The following is a 27,953-nucleotide window of genomic DNA, read 5'->3' as shown; positions in this document are numbered from 1 at the left end:
GTCACAGTGCAAATTACATGGAAGGCCTGTCTGTCTGTCCATCACCGGGATCCACAGGCACTCAGTCCAGCGTCCAGCAAAAAACAAACGTTTGTTCCAAGAACAAATTTCAGAAACTCTGGGGAGGCCCTTTGCATGCATTATCAATAAAGCAGAATTATCCTCCCTGTTCAGCAAAGGAGGGAGATGGTCTCTCTTCTTCTGAGATGAAGCACTGAAAGCTGCGTGAGCCTGGGGCAACCGGCGGTCATCTTTGCCACCAAGTTTGCTGGGAAATGATGTCAACTTAGTGGAAAGGGGAACCAAGAGATGGCAAGACGTGGCCTGCTGGGTGACATCGTTGGAGACTCTGGACCCAGCCATTGCTAAAGCCCCCACCCCAAGGCAGGTCACAGGGGAGGACTCTGAGGCTCAGAGAGGTGACGAGAACCCTCCAAGGGCAGGCCAGCAGGAGAAGCAGGGGCCGGAATCAGAGCCCAGGACCCTCCACCGCACAAGCAGAATCCAGTCCCTCGTGGCGAGCGTGAGCCCCTCCCCACACGGACACGAGCAAGTCTGCACAGGCCTGCCAGCTGACAGCCTAGGAAGAGAGGAGGTGATTCCATGAGGAAGTGAGACGCCTGGGCAGGAGCTCACCCCGAGCCAGGAAGAGTGAGCCCTGCGTCCGGCCCCGCTGTGGGGCAGCGGTGAGGACGCATACAGAGAAGGGTACTCCTAGGGCAGGCCTCGCCCCGACCCCGGGGACTCTTGACCCCTGGGGACTCTCGTCTAGAGCCTGTTCCACCACAAACTCCATAGGATAATGGGACAAAAGCAAGCCTTTGAGCATGGCATGAGGAAGCGAAGCCCCCTCCCCACAGGACGCCCTAGAGGAACCCCGTGATGAGAGACGGCGCTCAGCAGGAGACAGCGGGCAGTGCCAGACTCACTTATGAGACAAGTTTCTGGGGGATGCCCAGAAGTCCTGCGGGAGAACGTGGCAGAAGGCTTAAGCCTTGTGAGGGCAGGTCGGAGCGAACGTCACAGGGCCTGGGTTATACAGTCCACACAACCTACTCAATCCTCCAGGTTGACAAGGCCGGAAGGGGGACACAGCGGGACACCGTTCCCTGTCCCCCTGCCCCCTCACCAGGGCACTGTTTCTCCCACCCCCCACTCCTCGGGCAGGACCTCTCTAATTCTGCCCACCTGACCTCCAGCACCCCGCCCACCAGCGTGATCTCAGACCCTGGGTTGGCAGGGCTCCACCCTCGGCCCTGCCCCCTAGCCTCCTCAGGGACAGGGCAGGACCAGGAGCAGGGGGCACCCACCTCTGTGGCAGTGACAGGAGTCTGACCGATGCCCCTATTGACCGCGTCCCATGACCGGGCCGTCAGCATGCAGGCAAACAAGGGGTAGAGGTCCCCGGCTCCCAGGCGCTGGCCGTACTTCCTCACGCTCTGCATGTCGGTCCAGATCAGCGACTGCCAGAGGCGGCAGTAGTCCAGGCGGAATTCTTCCGTGAGCACCTACAGAGGGGGCAGCGTGGCAGGTCGGGGGCCTCCTCCCTCCCTCCCATGAAAGACCTCATCCCCGCCTGGTGTGACCACCGTGAGCAGGGGCGGAGGAGACCGTGACACCTGCCCAACGTCCATTCCCCCCCTCCACAGTCAGCCAACGTTGAAGGTCCAAGCACAAAGCTACTATTTGGTCAGCCTTGGTCTTAGAGAGTGTTAGAGGCTACCAACGGCCCACCAAAATCTATAGCCCCCTCTTCTTCCCACGTACAGGCTACCACCGGGCCTTCCTTCTTTTTAGATATAGCCCTCTGCCTGAGCTCTGACCAATGGGATGTGTCAGAAGCCCCATTTCCAGGTCTGGTCCGTGAAAACGTTCCTAGGCATGTTCCTCTAAGCCTTTACCCTGCTCCTGGGGGCTGGTGGGCAAGACCCTCAAGGGGACCCGGGAGGTGCAGCCGTGGTCAGCCCCTGCCTGCGGGCTCCTCCATGCACCCGGACTGGTGTGAGAGCAGGCAATGAGACGTCTGTTGTGTCTGGGCCAGCACTCATTTAGGGGCTGTGTCCGCCCAAAACTAACATGCCCAGCATCACTGAGCCTTTTCAAAGGAAGCACAGGTTTGGGGATGTGCATGGGATCACAGCTCTGAGAGGAGGAGCAGGAGACCAGCAGGGAAACCTCCCCAGGACCATCGGCTTCATGGAATCAAACCAGGATTGGCAGGGAACTTCTCAACTTCCCGGCAGGAACACACGGCTCATTGGCACCAGCTCTCTGTCCCCAGTTCCAGAGGATGGAGTCAGGGTCATCCAACCCCTGTGAGTTTCCCACCCCCCCCCCACCCTTCCCCACTAAACACGACCTCCTCACTGGAGCTGAGTGACCCTGCCCCCTGCCCCATCTAAGCTTATTGGAGAGCAGCTCACCTCCCAGTGTCTGGCTGGCTGGCCTGGGCTTCCCTGGGGAAAAGGGATTTTTTTTTCTTTTGGCAGCTGACAAAGTCAATTCACATATCCAGGTACAATCTCACTGACCCCTCAAAGCTGCCTCTAAACGAGGTATTATCACTCTCACTCTGTTGTTGGAGTTCAGTCGCTCAGTCGTGTCCGACTCTTTGTGATCCCCATGGACTGTAGCACACCAGGCTTCCCTGTCCATCACCATCTCCCAGAGTTTGCTCAAATTCATGTCCATTGAGTCAGTGATGCCATCCAACCATCTTGTCCTCTGTCATCCCTTTCTCCGGAGGAAGCTGGGGCTCGGAGAGCTTGGAGAGCTCATGTGAGCGTGACTTACACAAAACTTCGGCCCTAGGGGGTAGGGCTGCGCCCTCTCCAGCTACCTTACCATCTGCTTCCCGTTTCTGTGGTGGACAGGGCAGTTCAGCAGGCTCTGAATCAGGCAGGAGCAGAGCCTGGGGCTGGCTGGTGGGAAAGGGCCCTCCTACCTGGTACAGCCCGTGGTCCAACAGGACAATCTCCGCCCTTCCCGTGTCTGGCTGCTTCCGCACCAGCACGTTGCCCGGGTGGGGGTCACAGTGCACGAAGCCATTGACAAAGATCATCTCGCTGTACATCCTGCCCAGGTGGCGCGAGATCTGAAAGAGAAGGGAGGCAGGTGGGAGCTGCACCATGTTACCACCTGCCTCAGAGACTTCTACGCTGGCTGCTCAGGCTGGCCACCTTCAAGAGGAAGGCCCGAGCAAGCATGGTGGAAGCGATGGCTTGAGACTCCGTAGTTCTTGAGTTGACGAGAGAAGCTGATCGCTAATCCAGCTTTTCCTAACTTTAGCTCCACGTTAGATTCAGCTGGAACTCAGAAATGTTGGCGGTGGTCCCCAGGCATCCGTAGTTTTTTAAGCGGCCAAGATGATTTTAACGGATGGCAAGACAGGTGAACCGCTGCTTCTAGGTTTCCTAAAGGCTGTAACACCCACCTCCCCACACTTCCCAGTTGTTTTTTCTCCTCCTCTCTTATCAGTCCCTCTTCACTTTTTCCCCCCAAAGCTGAATGCGAGTTGGAAAGCTGGGTTGGGGGTAGGGATCATTCTCTCTGCCCCTCCTCCAAGGCTGGGAGATGCTCAGCACCAGGGACAGGTGGCCCCAGCATCTCCAGGTCAGTTCCAGGGGCACCTGGAGTCACATGCCCCCCTCCCGTCTCCCTTCAGGCCCCTTTCCCTACTCCCCTCCCCACCAGAGCCCAATGCTAATCTGATTTATGATGTCTGCACAGAAGAAATGACACTGGAAAGGCCATTTAAATCATCCTGTCACTGCCGCTCTCCCTGCCCAGGCAGCCTCCTTATCTCTACTCCCTTTTTATTAAAGCTAAAAGCCTTTTCCCAGCTAGGGAACAGCTGCTGAAGAGAGGCAGACCCGGCCCCACAGATGGTCTGTTGATGGGTTTCCACGGGACAAAGGGATGCTCATCCCAGGAAGCTGATGTCCCGAGGGCACACGCTGCCCTCAGTATCCCTCAGCCTCGCCTGGACCCCACGGGCACTAACAAACATATCGCAGCAAGAGGGGAGGCGGGGCCCATGGGGTGAGGGACACAGAATTAGGGTCTTAAGATAAAGATTCAAGTCCTTTCCTTGGCCTTCGTGCGTGTGTTCAGTCGTTGAGTCATGTCTGACTCTTTGCAACCCCTGGACTGTTAAGCCCATCAGGCTCCTCTGTTCATGGGACTTCCTGGCAAGGATACTGGAGTGGGTTGCCATTTCCTCCTCCAGGGGATCTTCCCAACCCAGGGATCGAACCCACACCTCCTGCGTTCTCTGCATTGGTTCCTTGGCCTACAAAGTCCGCTTTGACCAAGCCCAGCCTCCCTGCCAGGTCTCAGTCTTGTACCACTGACATTCCAGCCATATTTGACCTCTTTCTCTTCTCTGATGACCCCTGTGCCTTCCTACCTCTGCTCCCTTGCACATGATATTTGTTCCGGGAGCATCATTCCCTTTCCCTCACCTGGTTCACCCCTCTCTTCCTCCCCATCCCAGCTGAGCATCGTTTCCCTGGGGAAGCCTTCCCTGACCTCCTAGATCAAATGAGGTTCTCCTGCCATACACTCTCATAGGATGCTTCGGACTGTTCCTTTTCTTTTTTTTAAACAGTGCTGTTTTTTTGTTTTGTTTTCAGTTTTATTTATTTATTTTTGGCGGTGCTGGGTCTTCGTTGGCACACTCTTTGTGTTCTTATTTGATTAACAACCATCTAGCCCACTGTTGTAAGCTCCTATGATGACTGGAACGGACTATTTCGTTACATAGTTTCATTGAGGTCTAAGTCCCATATCACAGACTGGCTCTGTTATCCATTCCCTTGCCTGTAAACAGGCCAAACGTGTGAATACAGGACTCTGCCTTCAACATGAGTGAGACCCTGGTCTCTCCTTTTTCTGAGATGCCGCGGTTCTCGCCTCTGATACTTATCCTAACCCCATTAGTCTCCTGTGAATCCGAATCCATGATAACTGGCCTCAAATTCAATCATCAAGAATAATTCTACTTTAGTAACCAAAATTGTCATCCTTATTAAAGGGCCCTAAAACTAAGTATGACTGTAATCCCCATTTTGCAGATTAGGAACCGAGATTCGTCAAAGGTTTAACTTACCCAGAGCTACCTGGCTGGAAAGAGGTGAAGCCAGAATTCAAACCAGGTGAGACCTAGGCTTCTAGGAACTGTTATTCTATACCGGCTCACACTGACTTCTGCACTTCTCAACTGAACTCTGTGACCTTAAACAAGTTAGTCATATTGTCAGCTTCAGTAAAATGGAAATAATAATAGTGCCGCTCTCACGGACGACAGTTGGGTAAATGACAGCATTGTGGTGCTTGGAACCCAGTGTGACGTCTCCTAGTGCCCCTGATGCCTCATAATACTCCCGGAGGTGCTGAAGACTAGGTTTCAATGTACCTGTTTGTTTGTTTTTTTGAAGAAGTTAGTTTATTAATTTATTTATTCTTGGCTGCATCAGTTCTGAGCTGCAGCACGCGGGTTCCAGGGCATGTGGGCTCAGTAGCTGTGGTGTGTGGGCTTAGTTGCTCTGCAGCACACGGAATCTCAGGTCCCCGACCAGGGACTGAACCTGTGCTCCCTGCGTTGGAAGGCAGAATCTCAATCACTGGACCACCAGGGAAGTCCCTCCTTGCGCCTTTTAAAGGAATGATGGAAGGAGGGTTAAAGAGGCTAACTGAGGTCCTGAGGCTCGAACTGTGTCGCCAGGGCCCTGCTACCACGCACTCCAGCTCCTGCCATTTCTCCTGGGGGGAAAGGAACCCAGTACTCGGTGTCTGTTGGCATCAGGAACAGCCTTTGCCCCGTGTCAAGTCTCAGACTCTGGCTGAGATGGGGGGTGTTTCCTGGGAGAGGGAGCCCAGCCAGAGCTGGTCCCTGGATGAGCCAGCAGGTCCCTACCTCGGCACCCCCAAGAACCCCTTTTAGGGAGGATCTTGGGAGCTCTAAGAAGCTGAGCCCTGAAGGGCTGTATCTGCCAAATCAATTGCATTTATTAAGTCATAATTCATTTTTATTTGTCAAGGACGCATATGAGGTCCAATCAGGGCTCCTGATCAGCCCAAGATAAGCAGGGCAGCCAGATGGAGCTGACGGAATTTCAGCCCAAAGCAGAGAAATGACATTTCATTTAGTTTGAGCCGACCTGTCATGGGGAGATGTATGACCTCCTCGAAGCTTTCTGAAATATTGCTGATCGCTGTGGGCCCCCTATTACAACATTGAGAGGTGGCCCCGAGGGGTCTGGGGACTCAGGCTGGGGGAGCCTTGGCCCATGAGAACTGAGCTGCTATGGGAGGACGAAGAGCAAGAAGCTGCCGACCGCAGCTCACATGCGAAGTGTTAGTCACTCAGCCGTGTCCGACTCTTTGCGATCCCGTAGACCGGAGCCCGCCAGGCTCCTCTGCCCATGGGATTCTCCAGGCAAGAATTCTGGAGTGGGTTGCCATGCCCTCCTCCAGGGGATCTTCCCAACCCAGGAATTGAACCGGGGTCTCCTGCACTGCAGGCAGATTCTTTACCATCTGAGCCGCCAGGGAAGCCCTTCCCTATCTGGCTGCCCCCACCTGGTATCTTTCCTTTCAGGGGCTGTTTCTGATGTTCATTTTAACCAGATTTCACCTGGACAGGCAGATGGGGAAGGCAAAGACAGGAGGGGGGTCCAGCCTGTGCCACTGGCTTCACCCTGGGGCCCTCCTAGCACCGCCACTGCAGGCACAAGTGACCTAGGGGACAAGTCACCGCCCTTCTCAGCCTGGGTCTAAGTTCCCTTAGCTGTTAAGTGGGACCAGCCCCATCTACTCTATTTCCTCACAAAGAAACCTTGAGATTCAAGGTCAAAATGTGACTGCATAAAAGGGAAAGCACTTTACATACTACACTATATGACACAAATATGCTTGCTTTCTATAATGAAGTGTCTTATTATTTTAAACTTGGAGGAAAATATACCCATTATCACCATCAAAGAGTAACTTTCAAAAAGTTAAAAACTTGACTCTGGTACAAATATAGACTGAACACGTGTCAAAGGTTGTGAAACTCATCAATACAGGAGCACACAAGAAGGCAGAGATGGTTCAAATTGAGGATTTTGAGGGACCGGGTATTTATGAGCATTTAAACAAGAAGGCAATGGCAACCCACTCCAGTACTCTTGCCTGGAAAATCCCATGGATGGAGGAGCCTGGTAGGCTATAGTCTATGGGGTCGCAAAGAGTCGGACACGACTGTGCAACTTCACTTCACTTTCACTTAAATAAGAATAAGAGGCTAAGATTCCAGGATTAGATGCAAAACTGGTTATTAGCTGACCGGGCAATAAGGAAATCATAACCTTCAGGTTATCTTTGCTAGTGGGGAGAAGTTATTGGCATCTCTACTGGATAAGATCTACAGGTTGACATATGACTTCAGCCTAAGACCTTAATTGTCAATAGCAAAGTCAAACAAAAGTACATTCCCTTAGATACTAAAAAATCCTCAGGTAGGCTGCTTAAACAAATGCCCAAGGATGATTTTGAAAGGACAAACTGCATACTCCCATCTCTAAATTTTAAGTAGCTTTTCCCTTTTCTGGCCACACTGTGCAGCATGCAGGATCTTAGTTCCCTAACCGGGGATTAAACCCAGGCCTCCCACATTGGGAGCACAGAGTCTCAACCACTGGACCACCAGAGAAGTACCTCAGTAATTTTTCTTATCTATCAGAGTTGCAGTAAATTGTAAACTGCCGAGAGAGGGGCAGCCAGTCCCCTTCCTCCTACTCATAGAAGCACCGAAAGTCGCAGAGGAAACCTAAGCCCATTACTGGGCACAAAAGCCTCTCTCCATCTCTTCCATGAACTTAGCTCTATCTCCTCCTCAAGAACAAACAATTCTAAATAAGGCTGCAGTGAACACGGGAGAGCAGGTATCCTTTCCACACTGATTTCATTTCCTTTGGATGTATACCCAGAAGTGAAACTCCTGGATTCTATGGTAGATCTATTTTCAGTGTTTTGAGGAACCTCCATATGGTTTTCCATAGTGGATGCACCATCTTACATCCCCACCAGCAGTGCACAAGGGTGCCCTTTTCTCCACCTCCTCACCAACGCTGTTATCTCTTGTCCTCTTGATGAGAGAGGTGATCTCTCATTGTGGTTTTTATTTGTATTTCCCTGACAATTAGTGGTAGTGAACACCTTCTCGTGTGCCCCTTGGCCATCTGTACATCTCCTTGGGAGAAACGTCAGTTCCTCTAAGGCTGCTCCTTACCCTGTTAAGGGCAGTTATCTGCATAAAGACCAGAGTCCCACCTTTTCCCAATGGTAACAGCTGACACTCTGCGCCACCAGCCATTTCAGGCAAGCTAGCTGGACTCACAGCCACCTCTGCAGTAGACAGGAGAGGGAAGAGAAATACAAAAAGAGGAGGAAGCTTGGTCACCTGGCCAACAGTTAGTGAAACCAGAATCCAACGCAGGCGGCCTGGCTCTGGGGAACACAGTTTCAATCACCAACCCCTTCTGCCTCTCCACTCATGGGAAAGCTCCTTACTGGAGGCAGAAACTGCACCAGAAATCCCCTGCAGGTCCCCACAGCCACCAAGAAAGCATTCCATTTGGAGAAAAGAGTCACAGTGGGAAATCCAAGGCTGTTTGTCTAACCAAAAATATGCTGCTAACTAAAGCCATAGTACAGCTCTTTTTAGAAGAAAAAAAAAAAATCAGTGACAAGTTTTTAACTGTTCCATGTAAAAAGAATGTGCCACTCATGTAAGTGATTTCAGTAATTACACAACCCTTTATGTTTCTAACAGTAGGCAGGAAAAAAAAACACAGAAATCTATAAAAAAAAACAAAACTGAGTAAAGAATTAAATTAGTAAATAATATTTAAATCAAAGAGTTATTTTTGGATTTTTCTCAAAACTTGAATTGGCTGAAAGTACTTTAATTATTCTATAATTGCATGGATTAATTTATTCCCACTCCCCAAGGGAAAGTCTGCTTATGTTCTTGGGGGGTGTCATGGAAGCAAGGCCAAGATCTCTGAAAGAAACAGGAGGTCGGTGTTGCAGTATATTAATAATCACATAAGTAGCCCGATATTAAGTATAAGGAGGTTAATAATTCAAGCTCTCTTTGCCCTTCCCCAGGTGGCCACCCAGGCTTCTAGAGGCAGAACCACAGCCTCCAAGGCCAGACTAGACAACTGCCCCGAGCATTTTACCCTCTGCCTCAATCCCACCCCTGGGATATATAAGCCTCAGTTCCTCATTGCTTCCCATTCAAAGAATGGTCAATCTTGGGCCAGCAAACACTGTGATGAAGTCCCTGAGAGTGAAGACAGTGGGAACTTCTTCAGCCACACGTGGCTGGGAGATGTAGTGAGGAAGAAAGAAGAACTGGGTTCATCGACAGGAACCTGGAGGAGTTTCTCTCATCTCGGAGCCTCCAAGAGCTCGGTGAGGGTTTCTCTAGACTCGGCTTGAACCAGGACAGCACTTGACAGCCAGGGCGTGGAGTATCCACAGGCCAATAAGGGCTCCTGGCTAGTGAGACTCACAGGGTCATGGCTACCAGTGGGGCGGGGAGTGGATCCAGGGGCCATGGCTCCAGGAAGACACAGATATTGACCTCTGACATCCCACCTCGGGCAGCAATTCACTCTGAAGAAATATGTGTCCACATCCATCCACCCTAACTAGGTCAGTATAAAAAAAATGAGCAAAGAGTTTTTCCCTAAATTTCCCCCTTCTTTTGGCAAATATTTTATTGCCAGAATTCCAACAAAATAGGCTGTGCTGAGCATGGATTGTGGGCCCTGCCCCACCTGCTTCACATTTCAATCATCAAACAATCCAACATTTGTTTTTTTTTTTGGCTGCACCACAGGGCGTATGGGATCTTAGTTCCCTGATCAGGGATCAAACCTGTGCCCCCTGCAATGGAAGCATGGAGTCTTAACCACTGGACCAGAGAAGTCTCTCATATCCACTTTATAGCAGGCAACTGAGGCTTCCCAAGGGTGATACGCACTCCCAAGGCAACACAGTTCTTAAGCAGCAGAGCCAGCGTAAGAATCCAGGAAGGCCCACTCCAAAGCGATGCTGTCCCCACTCGTGACACCCCTGCTGTTGGGGAAATGAGTCTCCAGAAGCCCACTTGTGCACCTAGACCCCTCCAATATCCCCGAGCTTCTAACGACTTGGTGTGAGAGGTGACAGAGGGCGGACGATGGGAGGAGATGTTTTCATTCTAGAGATTTCAGTTATTCTTGTTGTTTAGTCACTCAGTCATGTCTGACTCTTCTGCAACCCCAAGGACTGTAGCCCATCAGGCTCCTCTGTCCATGGAATTTCCTAGGCAAGAATACTGGAGTGGGTTGCCATTTCCTTCTCCAGGGGATCTTCCTGACCCAGGGATCAAACTCACGTCTCCTGAACTGGCAGGTGAATTCTTTACCACTGAGCCACCAGGGAAGCCCAGTGATTTCAGTAACTGGAGTCTTTGTGCCTCTCTAGCTTCTCCTCCCTGGTCTTCTGAGTGTCTTCTACCACAGAAGTAGTCAGAGAGGCCCACCAAATGGGAAATGATGCTGAGCACTAAGTCAGAGTCCTGAACCATGCGAGCTGAATTGGGGGACAAAAGGAAACACCTGGGCAGTATCACTTTTAGAAACAGGAAAGAGTGTCACCATTGCTCAACCAATGACCACTGATCACCCCCGAGTCTACACACTCATGGACAGCAGAGGTAGGTAGACAGGAAAGAAGTAAGAAGGTTGTCAGAGATTCTATGGAGGAAGTCATGCCTCTGTGACTAATAACATCATGAATTATAAATGACTTTTTTTTTACACAGAACCTCACAGCCTGCAAGGCCTGCACAGCCACCCCACGAAGGAAGTCCTGTTATCCCTACAATCGTATAGATGAGGAAACCCAGGGGCACGTGGCCAATGAATGGCAGAGCCACATGCACCCCCAGGGGGCCCGGCTTCGAACCCTCTGCCCCGCCGGCCACACACCCAGCCTCGGTGACACCTGGCCAGCCCAATTCTCCCACGCTCTGTCCACACCTCTCCTATGGCACTGACATGCCAGCCCTGCTCATAGTAGGTACTCAAGAAACATCTGCTGCAAAGCACATTTGAGATCTTTCCACTGCTTCTCCAGTGACAATGGGATGGAAAGACGACCGGAAAGAAGAAACACGGCAAGGGCAGTTGGCTCCATAGACAGATGGCACTACCCAGGCACTGACTGCCTTCCCTCACCAGCCCAACTAAAATGACTGTAGGAAAGACAAAAAAGGCCAAAACCCCCCCCACAACAGAGAGTGGAAGGGCCGACAATGGCAGGCAAAGAGATTAGCGAGGCTCTGTTTGCCAGAGGGGAGCGGACGGCCACTGTGAAATGGCTTAGCAGGCGACAGTGGGGAACTTGATGATGGCCATCTCGGAGACCAGAGAAGCCAGCCCAGCGGGGCCCTGGCACCTCTGAGACACGGGCTGGGGGTGCAAAGTAAGAGCTAAACCTCCAGATCCCCTTCCCATCCCGATGGAAGATAAGATTTGCTCTCTGGAGTGATAAAAAGACAGACTCTGCCACACACACCGCAGACCAGAGGGCCACCCCGAGGACAGAGGACCCAGTCCAATTCCACATAATGACCACTGCGGAGCACCCGGCCCTCTTTCCCCAGCAGGCTCCTGGGCCTCCGGAGTGGACAGGCTGGAGTCTCTTGCAAGCCCCTCATCTCTGCATCCAGCTCATCCTTCCCAGACTGTGCATGTTGGCCACCAGGCCTCCAGTCTTCACTTCATCCAATCCCAGCTCCTGACTTTGTCACCTTTCTCTTGGCTAATTTCACACAAATTCAATAGGGCCTCAGCCAGGTAGGGTCTTAAACACACACTCACTGAAATCCAATTAACCTTCGATAAAGGTCCTGCAATCAATAGTCGTCCTGTGGCTTGAGGAGGCTGCATCCAGCCCAGGCAAGCGCGCTCCTGCACAACCTTTATTCTTAATAAAATCAATGACAGTCACTGTCACTAGCTCTTAGAGTGACTGGCAAATATGATCACTGGGTCAGGCCCTCGGTAATATGCCGCTTCCGGGCTCGGAGCAGAGACAAACAAGGGCCCCTGCAGGCTGCGGGCATGGGAGGCCCCATGTTGGCCAGAAAACACATCCAGGCAGGGCAGCCGCGTGCCTGGACGCACAAAACAGTGGAGGTGAGGCCTGAGGGCCCATCTGGGGCAGCCAGGGACCCTCCAGCCCTGTGGCAGGTGGCTCCTGAACTCCAGTGAGTGTCTGAACCACCTGGAGAGTTTGTTAAAATGCTGATTCTCGCAAGCCCGCCCACCCCAGATTCTGATAAGTCGATTTGGGATGGGGCCCAGGAAACTGCATTCAGGTCTTATCTCCCAACAAGCTGAGAGCGGCTCTGCTTTAAAATATCCGAGCAGAACAGACCCTTAAGAGTCCAGCTAACCCAACACCCTCCAGTAAGTACATTGAGGCCCAGAGAAGGAAATAATTTGTCCAAGGTCACACAGCAGGCCACCGGCAGAGCTGGAGCCTGAACCCAGGTCTCTGGCCTGCTAACATGGTGTTTTCCTAGCTGAGTCTATCAGAAACTGGCCACTTAGACTGGTCTTCAGGTCTTCACAAACTCGGCCCAACTGGGCTAGGGTGCTGCAGGGTGAGGGGGCCTCTTCAAGTGCAGTGGGGATGACTAACAAGTGCTGGAGGGGTCCGTAGCCCTCCCCACCTCCCCTCAAGAGCAGATCCCTCCAGAGCCACTTCCTGCTGAGCCAACAGCTCCTGGCAGCCAAGATGCCACTAACTACCCTTCCCCCCAGGATCGCGGCGAGCTCTGCCTCTGGTCACTCCCCCCTGTCCCCTGTACCTCCCTCCCCAAGCGACACTCAGCCGGGCTGGGACAGTCACTCCAGGGACAGGCCCACTCAGGCCCACAGTCCTAGGGAGGCTTTGGAACCTCAGAAGTTTGTTAGAAACTTCCAGTCACATGGAGTCTTTCACGCTACACACAAATACACACACACACACACACACAAATACACATACACACACCATTAGTCTTCCAGGAGGCCTGTGGCTTTGACGTTGATTGGGAATTAGGAAATTAACCTAATAATAGGTTAATTTCTGCACAGCAAGGCCTGTTTCTATTCCACCCCCAGCATCATCGATGGTCAGAAGAGCACATGGCCCACCGTCCACAGCCCAGCCTAAGGTTCCTGTGCAAGGGCTGAATGACATCATCTCAGAACACTACCAAAGGGCCTCCCAGGGCACGTAAACCCTCGAAGCCAGGGGCAGGGGCTTAAGGCGAGTAGGAATTAAGACAGTATGGTATTATCAGAAGGACAGACCTACAGACCAAGGGAAGAGAACAGAGCCTCCAGAAAAGACCCTCAGAGGCTTGATGACAAAGATGCCAGGTCTAAACTACTATGTGGTATGATGCCATTAACATGAAGTTCAGTGAGGGAGAAAGTGCTCCCTGGTGACAGAAGTCAGAACAACAGTGGCTCTGGGGGCAGTGAGAAGGTGTGGACTCTGAGGGGGCATGAGGGGCCTGCCAGGGGGCTAGAAATGGTTTGTGTCTTTGCCCAGCTGGTGAGTACACGGGATGCCCACAGGACAACACACGGAGGCGTTCCACGAAGATCTGAGACTTCACGTAAGTTACCTTCCCTCCTTGAGTCTCTGATTCTTCATCTCTAGAATGGAGACAAGACCTCCCTCCCTCCTAAGATTGTGACACACAATGAGCCTGGTACCCAGAGTCAGGCAGTGGGTAAACATCAATGGTCAAAGGAGGTAACGGAGACAAGGGCAAGGCCTAGGGATGATGATAATAATAAAAAAAGCAACAACCGTCAACTAGCTACCAATTCGGAGCTTTAGCCATGCACTAGGAGGATGAACCTAGTGCTCTAGAAAATGGAACAATGCTTGTATGAACTTGATGTGAGCTAGAGAGAGGAAACTAAGATCATGGCATCTGGTCCCATCACTTCATGGGAAATAAATGGGGAAAGAGCGGAAACAGTGGCTGACTTTATTTTTCTGGGCTCCAAAATCACTGCAGATGGTGATTGCAGCCATGAAATTAAAAGACGCTTACTCCTTGGAAGGAAGGTTATGGCCAACCTAGATAGCATATTTAAAAGCAGAGACATTACTTTGCCAACAAAGGTCCGTCTAGTCAAGGCTATGGTTTTTCCAGTGGTCATGTATGGATGTGAGAGTTGGATGGTGAAGAAAGCTGAGCACCGAAGAATCGATGCTTTTGAACTGTGGTGTTGGAGAAGACTCTTGAGAGTCCCTTGGACTGCAAGGAGATCCAACCAGTCCATCCTAAAGGAGATCAGTCCTGGGTGTTCATTGGAAGGACTGATGTTGAAGCTGAAACTCCAATACTTTGGCCACCTGATGCAAAGAGCTGACTCATTGGAAAAGACCCAGATGCTGGGAAAGATTGAAGGCAGGAGGAGAAGGGGACAACAGAGGGTGAGATGGTTGGATGGGATCACCGACTCGATGGACATGGGTTTGGGTGGACTCCGGGAGTTGGTGACAGACAGGGAGGCCTGGCGTGCTGCGGTTCATGGGGTCGCAAAGAGTTGGACACGACTGAGTGACTGAACTGAACTGAACTGAGCTGCTAATAATAATTATTATTGTTTTTCCCAGACCACTCTGATATCAGCCTACCGGACTTTGCTCGTTCACACAAAATAAAAACCAACACTCTACTCCAGCCCTGCTTCATAGAGGTCAATCCAGGGCATGAGGCTGGCTTAATTTGTCTGCTAATTCATAGGATGTCCACCAGAGTCTGCTCTGCACGGAACGCTGGCCTTATCTGCAAAGCTGATTCAAGAAGGTTGGAAGCAGGAGCTGACAAGCCCAGGCCCCCAGAGGACATCACCCAGCCCCAGCTCCCACCAGCCACCTCCAGCCTTCTCCCAGGTAGCCTCACTCAGCCAGGAGCAAGTGATTACATCAGAGTACATCTCTGTGTGCACTTGTCTCTGAAAACCAAAGCTGCCTCTGATTAAACACCATCACAGCTCTGGGCTCACTGGACCCTAAGAGATTCATGGATTCAGGGGCGCGGCTATCACGAGAAGCCCACTGCTGCTGGCAGGAAGTGAATTCCAGTAACCTGAAGCCCTTGGGGTCTGACCTAAATCAGCAGGCAGAGAGACTTTGCTCCCCTTTAAGACTGTTCAGGATAAGTAAGAGGTGACCTCCCCTCTCTTCCCCTCCTCCCTGGCGCCAAAGACTCTGTATTCAAGAGTCCTGGCGGACAAAGGACAAACAACCCCTGGCTAGAGGCAGGGATGTACCCCCATCCCAACCAATGGTGCGAGAGAAAGGCGAGCAGGTCTCACTGCACCTTCCTCTGCAGGGAGTGCTGCCCAGACACCCTCCAGCCAACAGTGAGCGCAGCAGGCGTCAGAAGCCCCGAGCTCTGCTCCTGCCAAGTAACCCCAGGAGAGCCCTTTGTCTGTCTCTGGGCTTCCACCTATCTCTAAAGCAGAGGTCTGAACTGGAACAGGAGTGTTCTCCAGGAAAGCCCAACAGGCAACTCACGATGGCCAAGCTGCCCCCGGGTGAAGCAGGGCAGGGAGTAGGGGGGCCCCTCCAGCCTCCTCACCAGCCCAAGAGGCCCACAAAGTGTTTCAGGGGCCCTGTTTCCTAAGTCAGGGGTCAATGGCTGTCCCCCGGAGGCCAAGGCCAGCTGTGGCTCATCTTTCTCAGCCATGTTCTTGGCAGCCTCTCCTTTTATGAACTTCCCTGGTGGCTCAAAGGGTAAAGCATCTGCCTGCAATGCAGGAGACCCAGGTTCGATCCCTGGGTCGGGAAGATCCTCTGGAGAAGGAAATGGCAACCCACTCTGGTATTCTTGCCTGGAGAATCCCATGGACTGAGGAGCCTGGTGGGCTACAGTCCAAGGGGTCGCAAAGAGTCAGATACGCCTGAGCGATTTCACTTTCACTTTTTATGAACCAAGAAGAGTCCTGGAGTCAGAGAGACGTGGGTTTCAATCCTAGCTCTATGAGCTGTGTGACCTCGGGCAACGTACCCTCCTTCTCTGAATCTCTGATGCCTCATCTGCAAGATGGAGACATGCAGGCCTCCCTTCTGAGATGTTTATGGAGAAAAGGGCCTGGCACAGGGCATCAGGCATTCAGCAAACAGGAACAGTAAGAGAGATACGGGATAAGGGAGAAAAGGACAAGCCCAAAGAGTGAGGACAATAATCTCGCTACCATGCTGGAGTGCCCAGCACACACCAGGCACTGTTCTAAGTGCAGTGGTGCACAAACCTGCGGTCATCACAACCGTCTCACAAATGGAGCTCTCATCGTCCCCACTGATGGAGGCCACACCGGCACCCAAGGCCTCGGCTCCCAAGCTGCACACTCTCCGGCCACGTCCCCTGGCTCGTCTGCGGAGCCAAGGAGTGGCTTCGTCCTCGGCTGTCCCACCACGGGGACCCTAGGCTCACCTTTGTGTGTTGCCCTGGAGAAAGCAGGGAAGAGCATTCACTTCTAATAGCTCTGGTTGTCCCTTGCATTCCTGCCCCTCACCAGCCACGTGGGTCATGTCACTGCACCCCTCACCCTTCAGGGACCCCCCAGGACCCCGGGGTCACGGCCGAGGCCCGCACCATCTGCCTGCAGCCCCGAAGAACCTTGCCACTCCTCTCCCCTTCCTTGCAATACCCCTCTGCTCCCACAACTCCGCCACCCCTAGACGCGTGCACACACACACACACACACGCACACGTCTGGAAAATCCTCACTCAGATGGCTGGGGAAGCAGACCTGGGGCAGAGGTGAGCACTTTTCCGTGTGGCTCCCTGGGGACGGCCTCACACCCCTTGCTGCCTGAAGGATGGCGCTAAGGATGCAGTTGTGTGACCGACTCCAGCACTGGGCTGGGAACTCCTTGACAAAGGGAACTGTGTCTGTTTTCCTTCTGAAACCACCCACTTTGCACAGAGTAGGGGCTAAACGATGATGAATTCTGGTGAAAAGGTCCCACCCTCCACCCCTACCTGTGGGACCCAGTGGTGACCAAGAAGAAGGAAATGGGGTCCAGGCCCCCAGCCCACCAGCCAGTGCTCCCTGAAGGCCAGTGGGTGGCAGGCGGGAGACAGAAGCCCCTCTGTGTTCAGCTCTAGGCTACTCACCAGCTCCAACTGTGTCCTTTCTGCCTGATACCTGAGACCGGGGAGGGCAGGGAGAGGCAGGAGGTGTGTCCAGGCCCCGAAGGACAGAAGATTAAGTCCTCAGGGTCTGCACCACTGTTCTCGGGGTTTCTGCATGCTGGGGGACTCGGACGACACAAGACAGGTGGTGCTAATCCCCTGTTCCGGCAGGGCCTGCGGGAGGGGCCCAGGGCGTGCCCACACCCCACTGCCCGCTGCCAAGCCCAGCTCAGGAGATGGGCAGAGGGCTGCCTTAGAGCACCTAGGAGGCTGCTTCGTGCTCCAGAGATTTAATAACTCTTCCGAAAACAGGCCCCGCTTCCAGGCCGTGAGACCTCCCCTGGACACACCTGCCCTCGCTGGGCAGCCCCCACCTGCAGCAGAGCGCGCTCGGCTCACCTCGTTGACGTCAATCCTGTTCCGCTCCATGTAGTCTCTGTCGTTGACCTGCCCGCCGTCCACAAACTCCATCAGAAGCACCCGCTTGGTGGACAGCTCCCAGTAGATGCGGGGGACCTGGAAGGGGAAAAGGCAGGTCAGGAGGGGCTGGGAGACTGGGGGCTCTGGGTAAGGGCTACAGATAGGCACGTGGGCCAGACATCAGCACATATGCCTTCCGGGAACAGGAGGGAAGGCCCAGAGGGACCCCAGCAGAGATGGGCAGGGCAGGCAGGAGACAGGCTGAGAAAGAAGGGCAGGCTGCTCCGCCTCCCCCAGCAGGGCCCCAGGCCTCCTCCAGTGACCCTCCTGCTTGGGGACCAGAGAGTAAGTCCCCCGCCCTCCTCAGCGCCTCCCAGACACAATGAAGAGCACACACTAAATGTGCGGCTTAGGGAGAAATACAGGGCAACCTCTCAGATCTGAGCCACAGTTGGGGTTAAAAGCTATTTCTCTCTCTCCAGGCTTATTTCAGGCTCCTCGTGTGAATGTCAACACTCTGCCTCAGTTTCAACACCTGTACAATGGGTGTTACTGCTATATACGTGAATGATTGCATGAATGAATTTTGACTGAGTTATAAATTTTTCAGTTAGGAAGTCCTGAGTTTTCTCATGACCATTCCCTGCAAGCGTTCTGTGGCAGACTGTGCTGAGGCCTAATCCAACACCTATTCCCAATCCTCCTCTTCCCCAGGAAAAACGAAATACTTTCCCTGCCTGCCTTGCAGTAGTTATGGCCATGTGACACAGTTCTGGCTTGTGAGTCACAAGTGGAGGTCTGCTAGAGGATGTGGGAAGGTTTTTACTTTCTTAATAAAAGCGATGTTTATAAATGTTGCAACTCTTCTTACCCTTCTCTTCCTACCTTGAGAGTGAAGTGATACCGTGAGCCATAGCAGCTGTTTTATAACCATGAGGAAAATTCTAAGAAAATCATAGAGATGCCAGCTCTGACACTGTCAAACCACTGAGACAATATCAACAGGCAACTGCTGCAAGCTTTCTTGTTATGTGAGGAAAATATTCTTTTTGTTTAAGACACTCTAGACGGAGCTGTCAGTTCTGTACAGACAAATGCATTTCTAACTGATATACTCTCTAAGCCCCTTTGATGCTAAGGACACCCAACAGCCAAAAAGATAATAGGCTTCCCTAGAAGTAGCCAAGATATTGGGCTGCACCAAGGACTGCCAAGTTGCCATGTGAGTGAGTGACACCTATGAGGCCCACCATTGTCAGGAGGGAGGAAGGACCAGGCTTTCAGCATGCCACAATTCCCCAACAACTTAATGGGCTTATTCCACTTACAAATAAAGAAGCAAGGGCAGCTAATTCCAGTGATTAGGGGGAATAAGGTCTTCCCTCCTCCCAACTCTCAATGCTCACGTAGCAGTAAGATAGTAGGCTTGAGCCAAGATACTTTTTTTGTTCCCCACTCTACTAACAACTGTTGTGTTTGAATCTAGCCACTTAAAGCCTCCATGCCTCAGTTTTTCTCATTAAAAAGGAAACTGTGGGACTTCCCTTGGTGGTCCAGTAGTTAAAAGTCTGGGCTCCCAATGCAAGGGGCACAGGTTTGATCCTTGGTCAGAGAAGTGAGATTTGGCATGCCATGGGCGTGGCCAAAATAAATTTAAAAAAAGGAAGGAAGCTCTACCTGTTCCATCTCAATAAGGGATTCTAGGGGCGAAGGGGGCCATACATACGGGAGAACCCTCTAGAACAAAGGTTCCTACTGAAACCAAATCATTTTGTTTACTCCTTTCCTGCGGTTTTTGCCATTTGAAAATCTAGACCAATAGAGAAATCTGTGACCCTATGTTACTTTGAACTTAAAATTCGGTCTCGCTTGGCATTTTTTAAAAAGTCTCTTTAAAAATACGAGTGCAAGTTTGCTGCTGCTGTTTGAAAGAAAGTGAAAGCAGCTCAGTCATGTCCAACTATTTGCGATCCTATGGACTGTAGCCTGCTAGGCTCCTCTGTCCATGGAATTCTCCAGGCAAGAATACTGGAGTGGGTAGCTATTCCCTTCTCCAGGGGATCTTCCCGACATAGTGATCAAACCCAGGTCTCCTGCATTGCGGGCAGATTCTTTACCAGCTGAGCCGCAAGGGAAGCTTCTGTGTGAGGCTTCCAAGTAAAAGGGACATACTTGGGGGTTAAGTCTTTCTCCTGATATGTCTAGGACCGAAGCTTGACAGTGGGGTGCCTGGGGCTCTGGAGACATGCCATCAGACACCTCTCTGTGCCCGCCTGGAGCAACGTGGAAAACAGCCATGCAAGAGCCAGAGATGCAAAGAGAACACCCCAAGGCTGGAGACTGCCTGGGCTTGTTGGTAAGGGTTCTGAGTGTGCTGGGTCCCCGTCCCCTACCTTTACCCCGGCTCTCCCTCCAAACGCAACCAACCCAGCCTCACAACGGAATGTGTGTCTGCAGAGGCGCTGCTTAGCTCTGAAACAGCAGAGACAGCACCCCCGCCCCAGAAAAAAAGTGAGGCAGAGGGGTTTGTCATGGGAGCTCAGGGAGGGCTGTGGTTGCCCCTCGATGGATGGAACACAGAAATGACTGCAAAGTGCAAGAGGGCTTCCTGCCCAGTTAGGAGACACTTGGCCTGACAGGGTATACAAGGTCGAGCGACTTGCCCCTAAATCAGCACATGAGTAGGAGGATCAAGGGGCGCCAGGTGAAATGCAGTTCACCCTAACACTCACGTTTCACCACCATTTCTTTCTAAGCTTTTTCCATCAAAGAAGGGAAAATGAAGGAGAAAAATTTTGAAAGAGGCAATAAGAACCACCCTGTCCCCTGCCCAAACAAAAATCAACCTGGGAGGCTCACAGTCAAGGTGCTTGCTGACCCCACAGGCAGGGTCACGCCCGGCCCTCGAGACCTCTGGGTCTGGGGGTCTACCTCCTCACGGCAGGGCAGAGGGCCCACTCCCGTAGGCTCCATCTGCCCCCCATACCAGAGCCAATCCTGACCCCAAGAAGGAGAACAGAGAGGAGGGAAAGTCCCAGCCCAAGACCTTGGCCTCAGCCTCATTAATGGGCCCTGACCTGCACTTCCTCTTTGTTCCAGTCCCTGGCAAACACATCGGGGAAGCAAGTCCTGGCGTGTCTGGGCCAGCACTCATCATCTGGGGCCACAGACCTCCCCAAACCTGAGGCCAGTGGAACAGGGCACAGACCTGCAGTCAGACGGTCAGGCTGGAGCCCCAGCTTTGCCTCTGCCCAGCTGTGTGACTTGGGTAAGCTGCATAATCTCTCTGAGCACCGGTTCCCTCGCCTGTAAAAGGCTGATGACAATTACAATGAAAGCAACGTTCCCTGCTTCCTACAGGCATGGATGGGGTCCTGGGGCTCAACATGGCAGCCGTCATATGACAGCCACAGAGAATTTCACAGGTGGTTCTGATACAGAACCAGGGCTGAGAGTTAATGCTACAGACAGTTCAGCATAACTCAGGTTGTTGTGATTGCTTTGTGAAAGTCGCTCAGTCGTGTCAGACTCTTTGCGACCCCATGGACCATACAGTCCACGGAGTTCTCCAGGCCAGAATACTGGAGTGGGTAGCCTTTCCCTTCTCCAGGGGATCTGCCCAACCCAGGGATCGAACCCAGGTCTCCCGCCTTGCCTGTAGATTCTTTACCAGCTGAGCCACAAACTTAGATCTGCCCATCAATTATTTCAGAGGGACCAGAGGATAGTGGTTTAACAGGCGAGCTTGGGGCCAGGCTGCCTCTGCCCCTTACCAGGAAGCTGTGTGACTTTGGATGAGTGGCTTCATCTCTCTGGGCCTCATCTTCCCAAAGGCTGACATGGAGTTAATTATGGCATTTCCCTTGTGGGGTTGTGTAAGAATTAAAGAGGAAATATACAGGGACTTCCCTGGTGGTCCAGTGGTTAAGACTCCACACTTCCAGCACAGGGGTCAGGGGTTCAATCCCTGGTTGGAGAACTAGGATCCCACAGGCTGCATCCCATGGCCAAAAAAGAGGGAATCAAAGAGTAGAGAGACATAAAGCACTTTAAAAATGTCTAACACAGCATAGGCATGTAAAAAAAATTAACTGATACAGTACTAATAACTAGACATCAGTTCCTCTTAATCTTTGAGATCCTTAGAAAGTTATTTCACCAGAAGCAAGCTCATCCCGGCAGGGTTTGCCCCCAGTTTCGAGAGAGTCCCAGGCCCCTTGTGCGTTCAGTGGCTCAGCAGTGTTCAACTCTTTGCAATCCCCCACGCACTTGGCAATACCCACCAGGCTCCTCTGTCCATGGCATTTCCCAAGCGAGAATACTGGAGCGGATTGCCATTTCCTCCTCCAGGAGATCTTCCCAACCCAGCACTAGAGAACCCTGGAGGGGACCCTGCTCCAGAGACAACCCCACCCCCCCAAGCCCCTCCTCTACATATACAGACTTGCTCCCATCCCTTGCAGTCCCAAACCCTGTGGTTTTAAGGCGTCTGCCTCTATCTTGTCCCAGCTGTCCCCAAGGTCAGTCGCAGACCTCACTGCCTGTCCTGTCGCCTCCCCACACACTCTGATGCCAGATCCACAAACGCCCTGGTCTTGACCGTTCGGCCTGGCTGCACCCTCACCTTGGCCCGGTCTCCCCGACGTGCATTTGCATTCGGCGCTCATCTGAGGCGCGGCGATTTATAGCACAGGGCTGAGGTTATTAAACCCACTGGAAGAGGCCTCACACACCGAGAGGTAAACTCTGCGCTGAGGCTTAATTACGCACAGATGTTGTGATGGGGTGCCAGTGTGCAAAAGCAATCTATCTCCTGTTTGAAGAGCTGAACTGGGTGCGCAGCGCAAAATTTGCTTCCCACTTGATATGTGTTTAGGCAAAATTAATTACTCGGGAGCCTTAATTCCACCATTCTCTTAGGAATGGGGTGCGGGCTTGAGAAGCAGCAGGTCAAATCGTTACATTAATTATTCACCCATTTGGCATCCTCGTTTCAAAAATTCGTGTTATTATTATTATTACATGTCTTGGTCTGACAGATGCTAGTTGGCCCCAGCCAGGGGACGATTTTGCTGTTTCCATGGGAACAGTGGAGGAGATGGTCCTGTTTGTCTGGCTCACAGTACTGGCACCGAGGACTTACCCCTGCTGGGTAAGAGGCAACAGAATGTCCTTAGACGAGCACCAGAGTTGAAGTCAGAAAATGCTGTTTGTACCCCAGCTCTTCTCCTCTAAGACTGCCATCTGTAAAATGGGATGATGGTTCTGGGAAGGATCCCATGTCCCTGTGTCTGCCTAGTGTTCAGAGCCACAGAAGAAACATTCAGTAACTTCTGCCTATCCCCTTGCACAATCAACACTTCTTGGAAGCCCCCACTGAGCTCCTTATCTGGGTGGGATTAGATACTTCCTCTCAGGCGTCCACAGAAACAGAGATTAGTCTCCGGCATAGTGCTAACAACCTGAATGACACAACCCACTGTGTGTGTCCCCCACCAGATGGGAAGTCTTCCCAGGCAGACTTCCCAATCATCTCTGGCTTAATCTACACACCCCCAGATCCTAGCACAACCACAGGCTCAGGAAGTGCTCCATACATGTGGAATAACGGAATGAAACAAAAGGAATAGGTAAGCGGAAGAATCATTTAGACCCGACAACACAATGCTTATTAGTTAGTATTATTACTTGTGTGAGAAAGCCAAGTTTTCATTGAATTGGTGGTTTGAACCTCAAGGCAGGCAATGTTACCAGATCATCTGGATTTGCATACACAAGAAGATCTGCACAGACAATGGCATTTCCCTTGTAGGGTTGTGTAAGGACCAGCCAGTCAAGCACACCGGCGGCATCTTGCCAGACCGGACCCCCAACTCGCTCAAAGAGCTGAACTTCGCCAGTGGCTACACCTTCCACCAAATCAGTGTCTCAAGACACCATACCAATCACCAGAGTTTTGGGTCTTCGTCCCATGGACCGAGATTTAGGATTCTCAGGCAGCTAGTGTAGACACACCCTCCCTCCCCATCTCTGTTCATCAAACTGGAGAGCATAAGTATAAACAATGCCTTCGGCTTCTCAGGATGTCTTCAGAAGCCACATATACACTTCAGCCCCAAGCAAGAGACCTTCCAGTCCACGTGCTGAGACACCCTGCCCAGGAAGAGCCCCACTTGACTGTTTGCTCCGGAACTAGGACCCGGAGGGAGCCCTGCGCCCCGCCTTCCCACAATCGCCAGGCCTCTCCAGTGGACAAGCAGAGAATGGATCTCTTCCAAGAGTAGAAAGCCAAGCTCTCTGCATAGACCGCCAGAGGGGCCTTATCCTCGCATTGCTGTGATGAAAGGGGTACCCCTGGTAAATGGGTCCAAGCCCTGCCACAAAATGTGCTGGAAGAGCAAGTGGCATGGGCTTGCATCTCTCTCATTCCAGCCTCCACAGGTCCTGCAGAGAACACCAGGACAGTCCTCCAAGACCAGCTCCAAGGCCAACTCCACAGCAGAGCCTTCCCTGCCCTGCTCCCCCCAGAAGCCTCTTCTTCTGAATCCTTAAAGCAGGATCGCTCACTGAGCTGGCACTATGTGTCACTGGATGTTGTCTCCCACAGTAAGTGTCGCTTATCGTGTCAGCAGTTCCAGTAAATACTTGAAAACACAAAGCTGTTCCAATGTAATAGATACGTGAGGGAACAATTTGATCATAACACAGATTTTACATTTGTTGATGGTGCAGCACCATCCACAAGAAACACTCAGAAGCACAGAAAATTTGTATCCAGCTGATCCAAACAGGAACACATAAAGCAGGCACTCCTCAAACATCGCCATGTGTGTGATGGGTCACAGCCCCCCACATCTGACGTCACAGCTTCTGTTCAGTTTCAGATGACCCCCGCTCCCACTTCTTCACAGTAACTCCCAAGCAGCAACTCTTCTGATGCCCATTTCCACAAGCCCGTGTCCAGTAAAGTGCCGTGCGTGCTGCGACCTTCTGTATCTCTTAGCCATTTAACATGTGCCAAAGTATGCTAGCAATTCATTAGGTTCCCATCTGTTTTTATTTTCTGGATCACTGGTGACATTTTTGGGTGTTGTAAGTCTAACCCCCTTTTTGCCCATAAACTATGTGGTTTCTGCTGTGCCATTCTGCAAACGGTGGCGATTTCTAGGACACGTATGTTGCAGACCTGTGTATTCAGTGAGCTGATGTAATAAAGTTTTAGGAAACGCGTCAGAGCACAGGAACATTAGCTATCGTCACCATCACCATCATCATCAGTGTCATCAACCCATGATTCATGGAGGCTGAGGCCATGGCTTATAGGCCCTCAGGAGGTCTCAGGGTCTTGCAATTGTAGGCCATTCCATAGACATCAATTTTCTTGACGGTCAACAGTCCCCTTTGGTAATTTGCAACTTACCCTTCAAGGGTTTTAACATGCATCACCAGGGACAAATCAGTCATCTTCCGAGAGAAGACCCAAGGAGACACCCCCTGTAGTTCCTACAAGGGGAGATGCTCAGGGCTGGGACCAGTCCTCCCCTGAACTCTTCTGCCCAACCACCAGGCCCCGATGGCCCTGCCTTCTTACCTTTAAGAAGTCAAAGTGCTTCAGCATTTGGGCCACTTTCTCAGCGTTCCTTCCCTCGTTGAGGAAATCCAACTCCAAAGGCAGGTTCTTCTTGGCTTCATCCACCAACCACATGAACTCAAACTCTGGAAACAGCTGCTTCACAGCCAGGACAAGCACCTGAAACCCACAAGCACCCCATCAGCCAGTCCATGACTCCCACCAAGGGCGGTCTATTCCCTGTCCTCCTGCCTGGTCTGGGCGTTGACAAGTCCCCAGGCCTCCCCTGGAGTAAGGATGGGTGGGGAAGTGGCTCCCCTGGGGCCCATCTCTGTAATCCAAATCCTACACTATAAAAGCCCAACAACTGCCAGCAGAAACCGCCTCCACTATTTGCTGGGTGCTCCCCACTTGCCCAGCACGGGGTAAGCGCTATTACTCACCTTATTTCTCCATTTAGTCTTTACAGTGACTCTGGGAGGAATACACTCTTATCAACCCCATATTACAGATGAAAAAAGTTGAGGTTCTCAGAGGTTATATGATTTTTACTACACTTGCCCAGCAAGGAAACCCAGAGCCAGAATTCCCCCTGGGTCTACTCAGCCCCGAAACCCTTGCTCTTAAGCACATCACTGAACTACCTACCACCTTTGCTGCTCCTAGATTTGTGCATCATGGTCCTGTCGATAAAAGGCCATGGGAGGGGGCCGCGGCTGTAACGGCATTCTGTCTATTTCTTTGGCTGAGTGGTTGGTACCTGAGCATTTGTAACACCTTTTATGCTTTTTGTACATCTAAAATATTTCATGATAAAAAATTATATTGGAATACAAAACCAAGGGTGGACATGACAAGAGGTGTAAGAGATGAGGGATTTGTCCACTTGGATGAAAAGCTTGGATTTCTGGTGATCTGGGCCCACTGTGGATTCTTGAGTCAGGATGTGATGAAAGAGGGAGTTTTAGGAGACTTATCTGGCATCTCAGTTGTCAGTTTAATGATGTGAAAGAAACATGACTGGCACAGAACCAGAGCCCAGAGATATCTGCAGGGCACAGCACAGCCCCTCTGTGGGCACGGACTCAGTTCTGAGGCTACTCCACCACCAGAGCTCTGGATTTGAGATGGTCTCACAAGTTCACCAACAATGGCTCTGTAGTGAGAAAGCAAGGGTGATGATGGGGCCATTGGAAATGTTCCAGCATTGGGGGTGGGGTGGGGCAGAAGGCAACTTTCCTGCTCTCCTATAAACCCTCCTGTTGGTATTTAAAGTCAGGCCTGGGGAGAACCACTGCCAGATTCTCCCATCTGTAATTCTTGGTATAGATTATGGTCCAAGTCCTCTGAGAATTCCCATCTCTGGCCCTGGTCAGAGCAGAAGGACAAGGAGCAAGAACTCAAGAACCATGGGCCTATTGGTACCAAGAGACCTTCCTCCACTGTTAAGGAAACGTAATGCTTATGTAGCCCCCCAAATTAATATGTCAAGCCCTAACCTCAGGGAGACAGTGTTTGGAGGTGTGGTCTTTGGAAAGTAATTGCGCCTAGAAGGGACCATAAAGGTGAGGTCCCTGTGACAGGTTAGTGTCCCTATAAGAAGACAGAGAGAGACCAAAGCTCCTGCTTCTTCTCTGTGTCCAGGTAAGGACACAGAGAGAAGGCAGCCATCTGTCTACAAGCCAGGAAGAGGCTCCCACTGGGAACAGAATCAACCAGCACCTTGAGCTTGGACTTTCCAGCCTCCAGAACTGGGAGAAATAAGTGTCTGTTGTTTAAGCCTCCAGATCTCTGGTATTTTGTCACAGCAGCCCAAGCTGACCAAACCACCACCCACTCCACCCAGAAGGCCTTGCTGGGTCCCAGTCACAAGCCTTCTCTCCTGCTTCTGTTTGCCCTCGTCTCTGATATGATTCCAACACTGTATTAGGCACACACAGCACAGTGAAATAAATCCAGAGCAGGGCCATTAACTACAAGGCATTTACAGCTTTGTTTTTAAATCCTATGTCCGAGGCAATGTACCAGACGCCATTCTAACAGAATCATCACACAGGGTTATTATACTCAATTTCTCTCAAACCCTATTTAATTACATTTGGCTGCAGTCTAATTTCTTTTAAGGCTTGTCTAGTCTTTCATGGGCTAGACCTGTGACCTTACAATAATCGATTTAGTTTATGTTTTGTTTCTGTTGGTGTCACATGAAACAAGCAGGGAGAGGTGGCAACAGCAAGGGCCTGACTGTGTCAGATCCGGGCACCGCGTCTTGTCACCGTGCCCTCAGATGGCCCTTGGCTGCCACCCGAGGGGAAGCAGAGCTGGTGCCTAGGAAACAGAAGCACCTGCCCAGTCCAGGCCGAGGGCACAGCTGTCATCTGAGGCACCTGAATTCCAGGCTATAGGCTCCAAGTTTCAAGCAAGAAACCTCTTGTGTACTTTGCATGCTACATGCTAAGTCACTTCAGTGATGTTCAACTCTTGCAACCCCATGAACTGTAGCCCACCAGGCTCCTCAGTCCATGGGGATTCTCCAGGCAAGAATACTGGAGTGGGTTGCCGTGGCCTCCTCCAGGGGATCTTCCCAACCCAGGGATCGAACCCGCATCTCTTATGTCTCCTGCATGGGCAGGCGGGTTCTTTATCACTAGCACCATCTGGGATGCCTTTGTGTGTTTTGCTCCAGCCTAGGTTCCAGAC

General features: G+C 51.8%; 2 protein-coding genes across 9 annotated transcripts in view; one reads left to right on the top strand and one right to left on the bottom strand.

Moving 5' to 3' along the window:
* The window catches only part of ADCK1 (aarF domain containing kinase 1), a 128,422-nt gene that overhangs the window by 5,337 nt on the left and 95,132 nt on the right, over positions 1-27,953 (bottom strand). For all 6 annotated transcript variants that reach the window (XM_081510581.1, XM_081510584.1, XM_081510585.1 and 3 more), the window contains 4 exons: positions 25,275-25,433; positions 17,663-17,779; positions 2,945-3,094; positions 1,311-1,508 (listed from right to left, as the gene is read on the bottom strand). In XM_081510581.1, coding sequence (XP_081366707.1) covers positions 1,311-1,508; positions 2,945-3,094; positions 17,663-17,779; positions 25,275-25,433 — 624 coding nt within the window. The remainder of the gene's footprint in view (positions 1-1,310; positions 1,509-2,944; positions 3,095-17,662; positions 17,780-25,274; positions 25,434-27,953) is intronic.
* On the top strand, positions 8-24,667 carry LOC145513643 (uncharacterized). Of its 3 annotated transcripts, XM_081510588.1 has the most exons (9): positions 8-2,315; positions 5,076-5,156; positions 9,157-9,465; positions 10,525-10,756; positions 10,865-11,900; positions 17,576-17,798; positions 19,889-20,039; positions 20,783-20,951; positions 24,116-24,335. In XM_081510588.1, the coding sequence occupies exons 7-9, from the start codon at positions 19,929-19,931 to the stop codon at positions 24,322-24,324; spliced, it is 489 nt and encodes a 162-aa protein (XP_081366714.1). In that variant the 5' UTR covers positions 8-2,315; positions 5,076-5,156; positions 9,157-9,465; positions 10,525-10,756; positions 10,865-11,900; positions 17,576-17,798; positions 19,889-19,928; the 3' UTR covers positions 24,325-24,335. The 3 variants fall into 3 exon arrangements, with proteins under 3 accessions (XP_081366714.1, XP_081366716.1, XP_081366715.1); XM_081510590.1 differs by lacking the exons at positions 8-2,315; positions 5,076-5,156; positions 9,157-9,465; positions 10,525-10,756; positions 10,865-11,900 and adding an exon at positions 13,949-15,012 and having other exon boundaries at positions 22,723-24,667; XM_081510589.1 differs by lacking the exons at positions 8-2,315; positions 5,076-5,156; positions 9,157-9,465; positions 10,525-10,756; positions 10,865-11,900 and adding an exon at positions 18,575-18,714.

The sequence above is a fragment of the Giraffa tippelskirchi genome, chromosome 7 (assembly GCF_054371585.1).
Source record: "Giraffa tippelskirchi isolate mGirTip1 chromosome 7, T2T-mGirTip1v1.2.pri, whole genome shotgun sequence".
NCBI classification, from domain to species: domain Eukaryota; kingdom Metazoa; phylum Chordata; class Mammalia; order Artiodactyla; family Giraffidae; genus Giraffa; species Giraffa tippelskirchi.
This window is presented reverse-complemented; position numbering and strand designations above follow the sequence as displayed.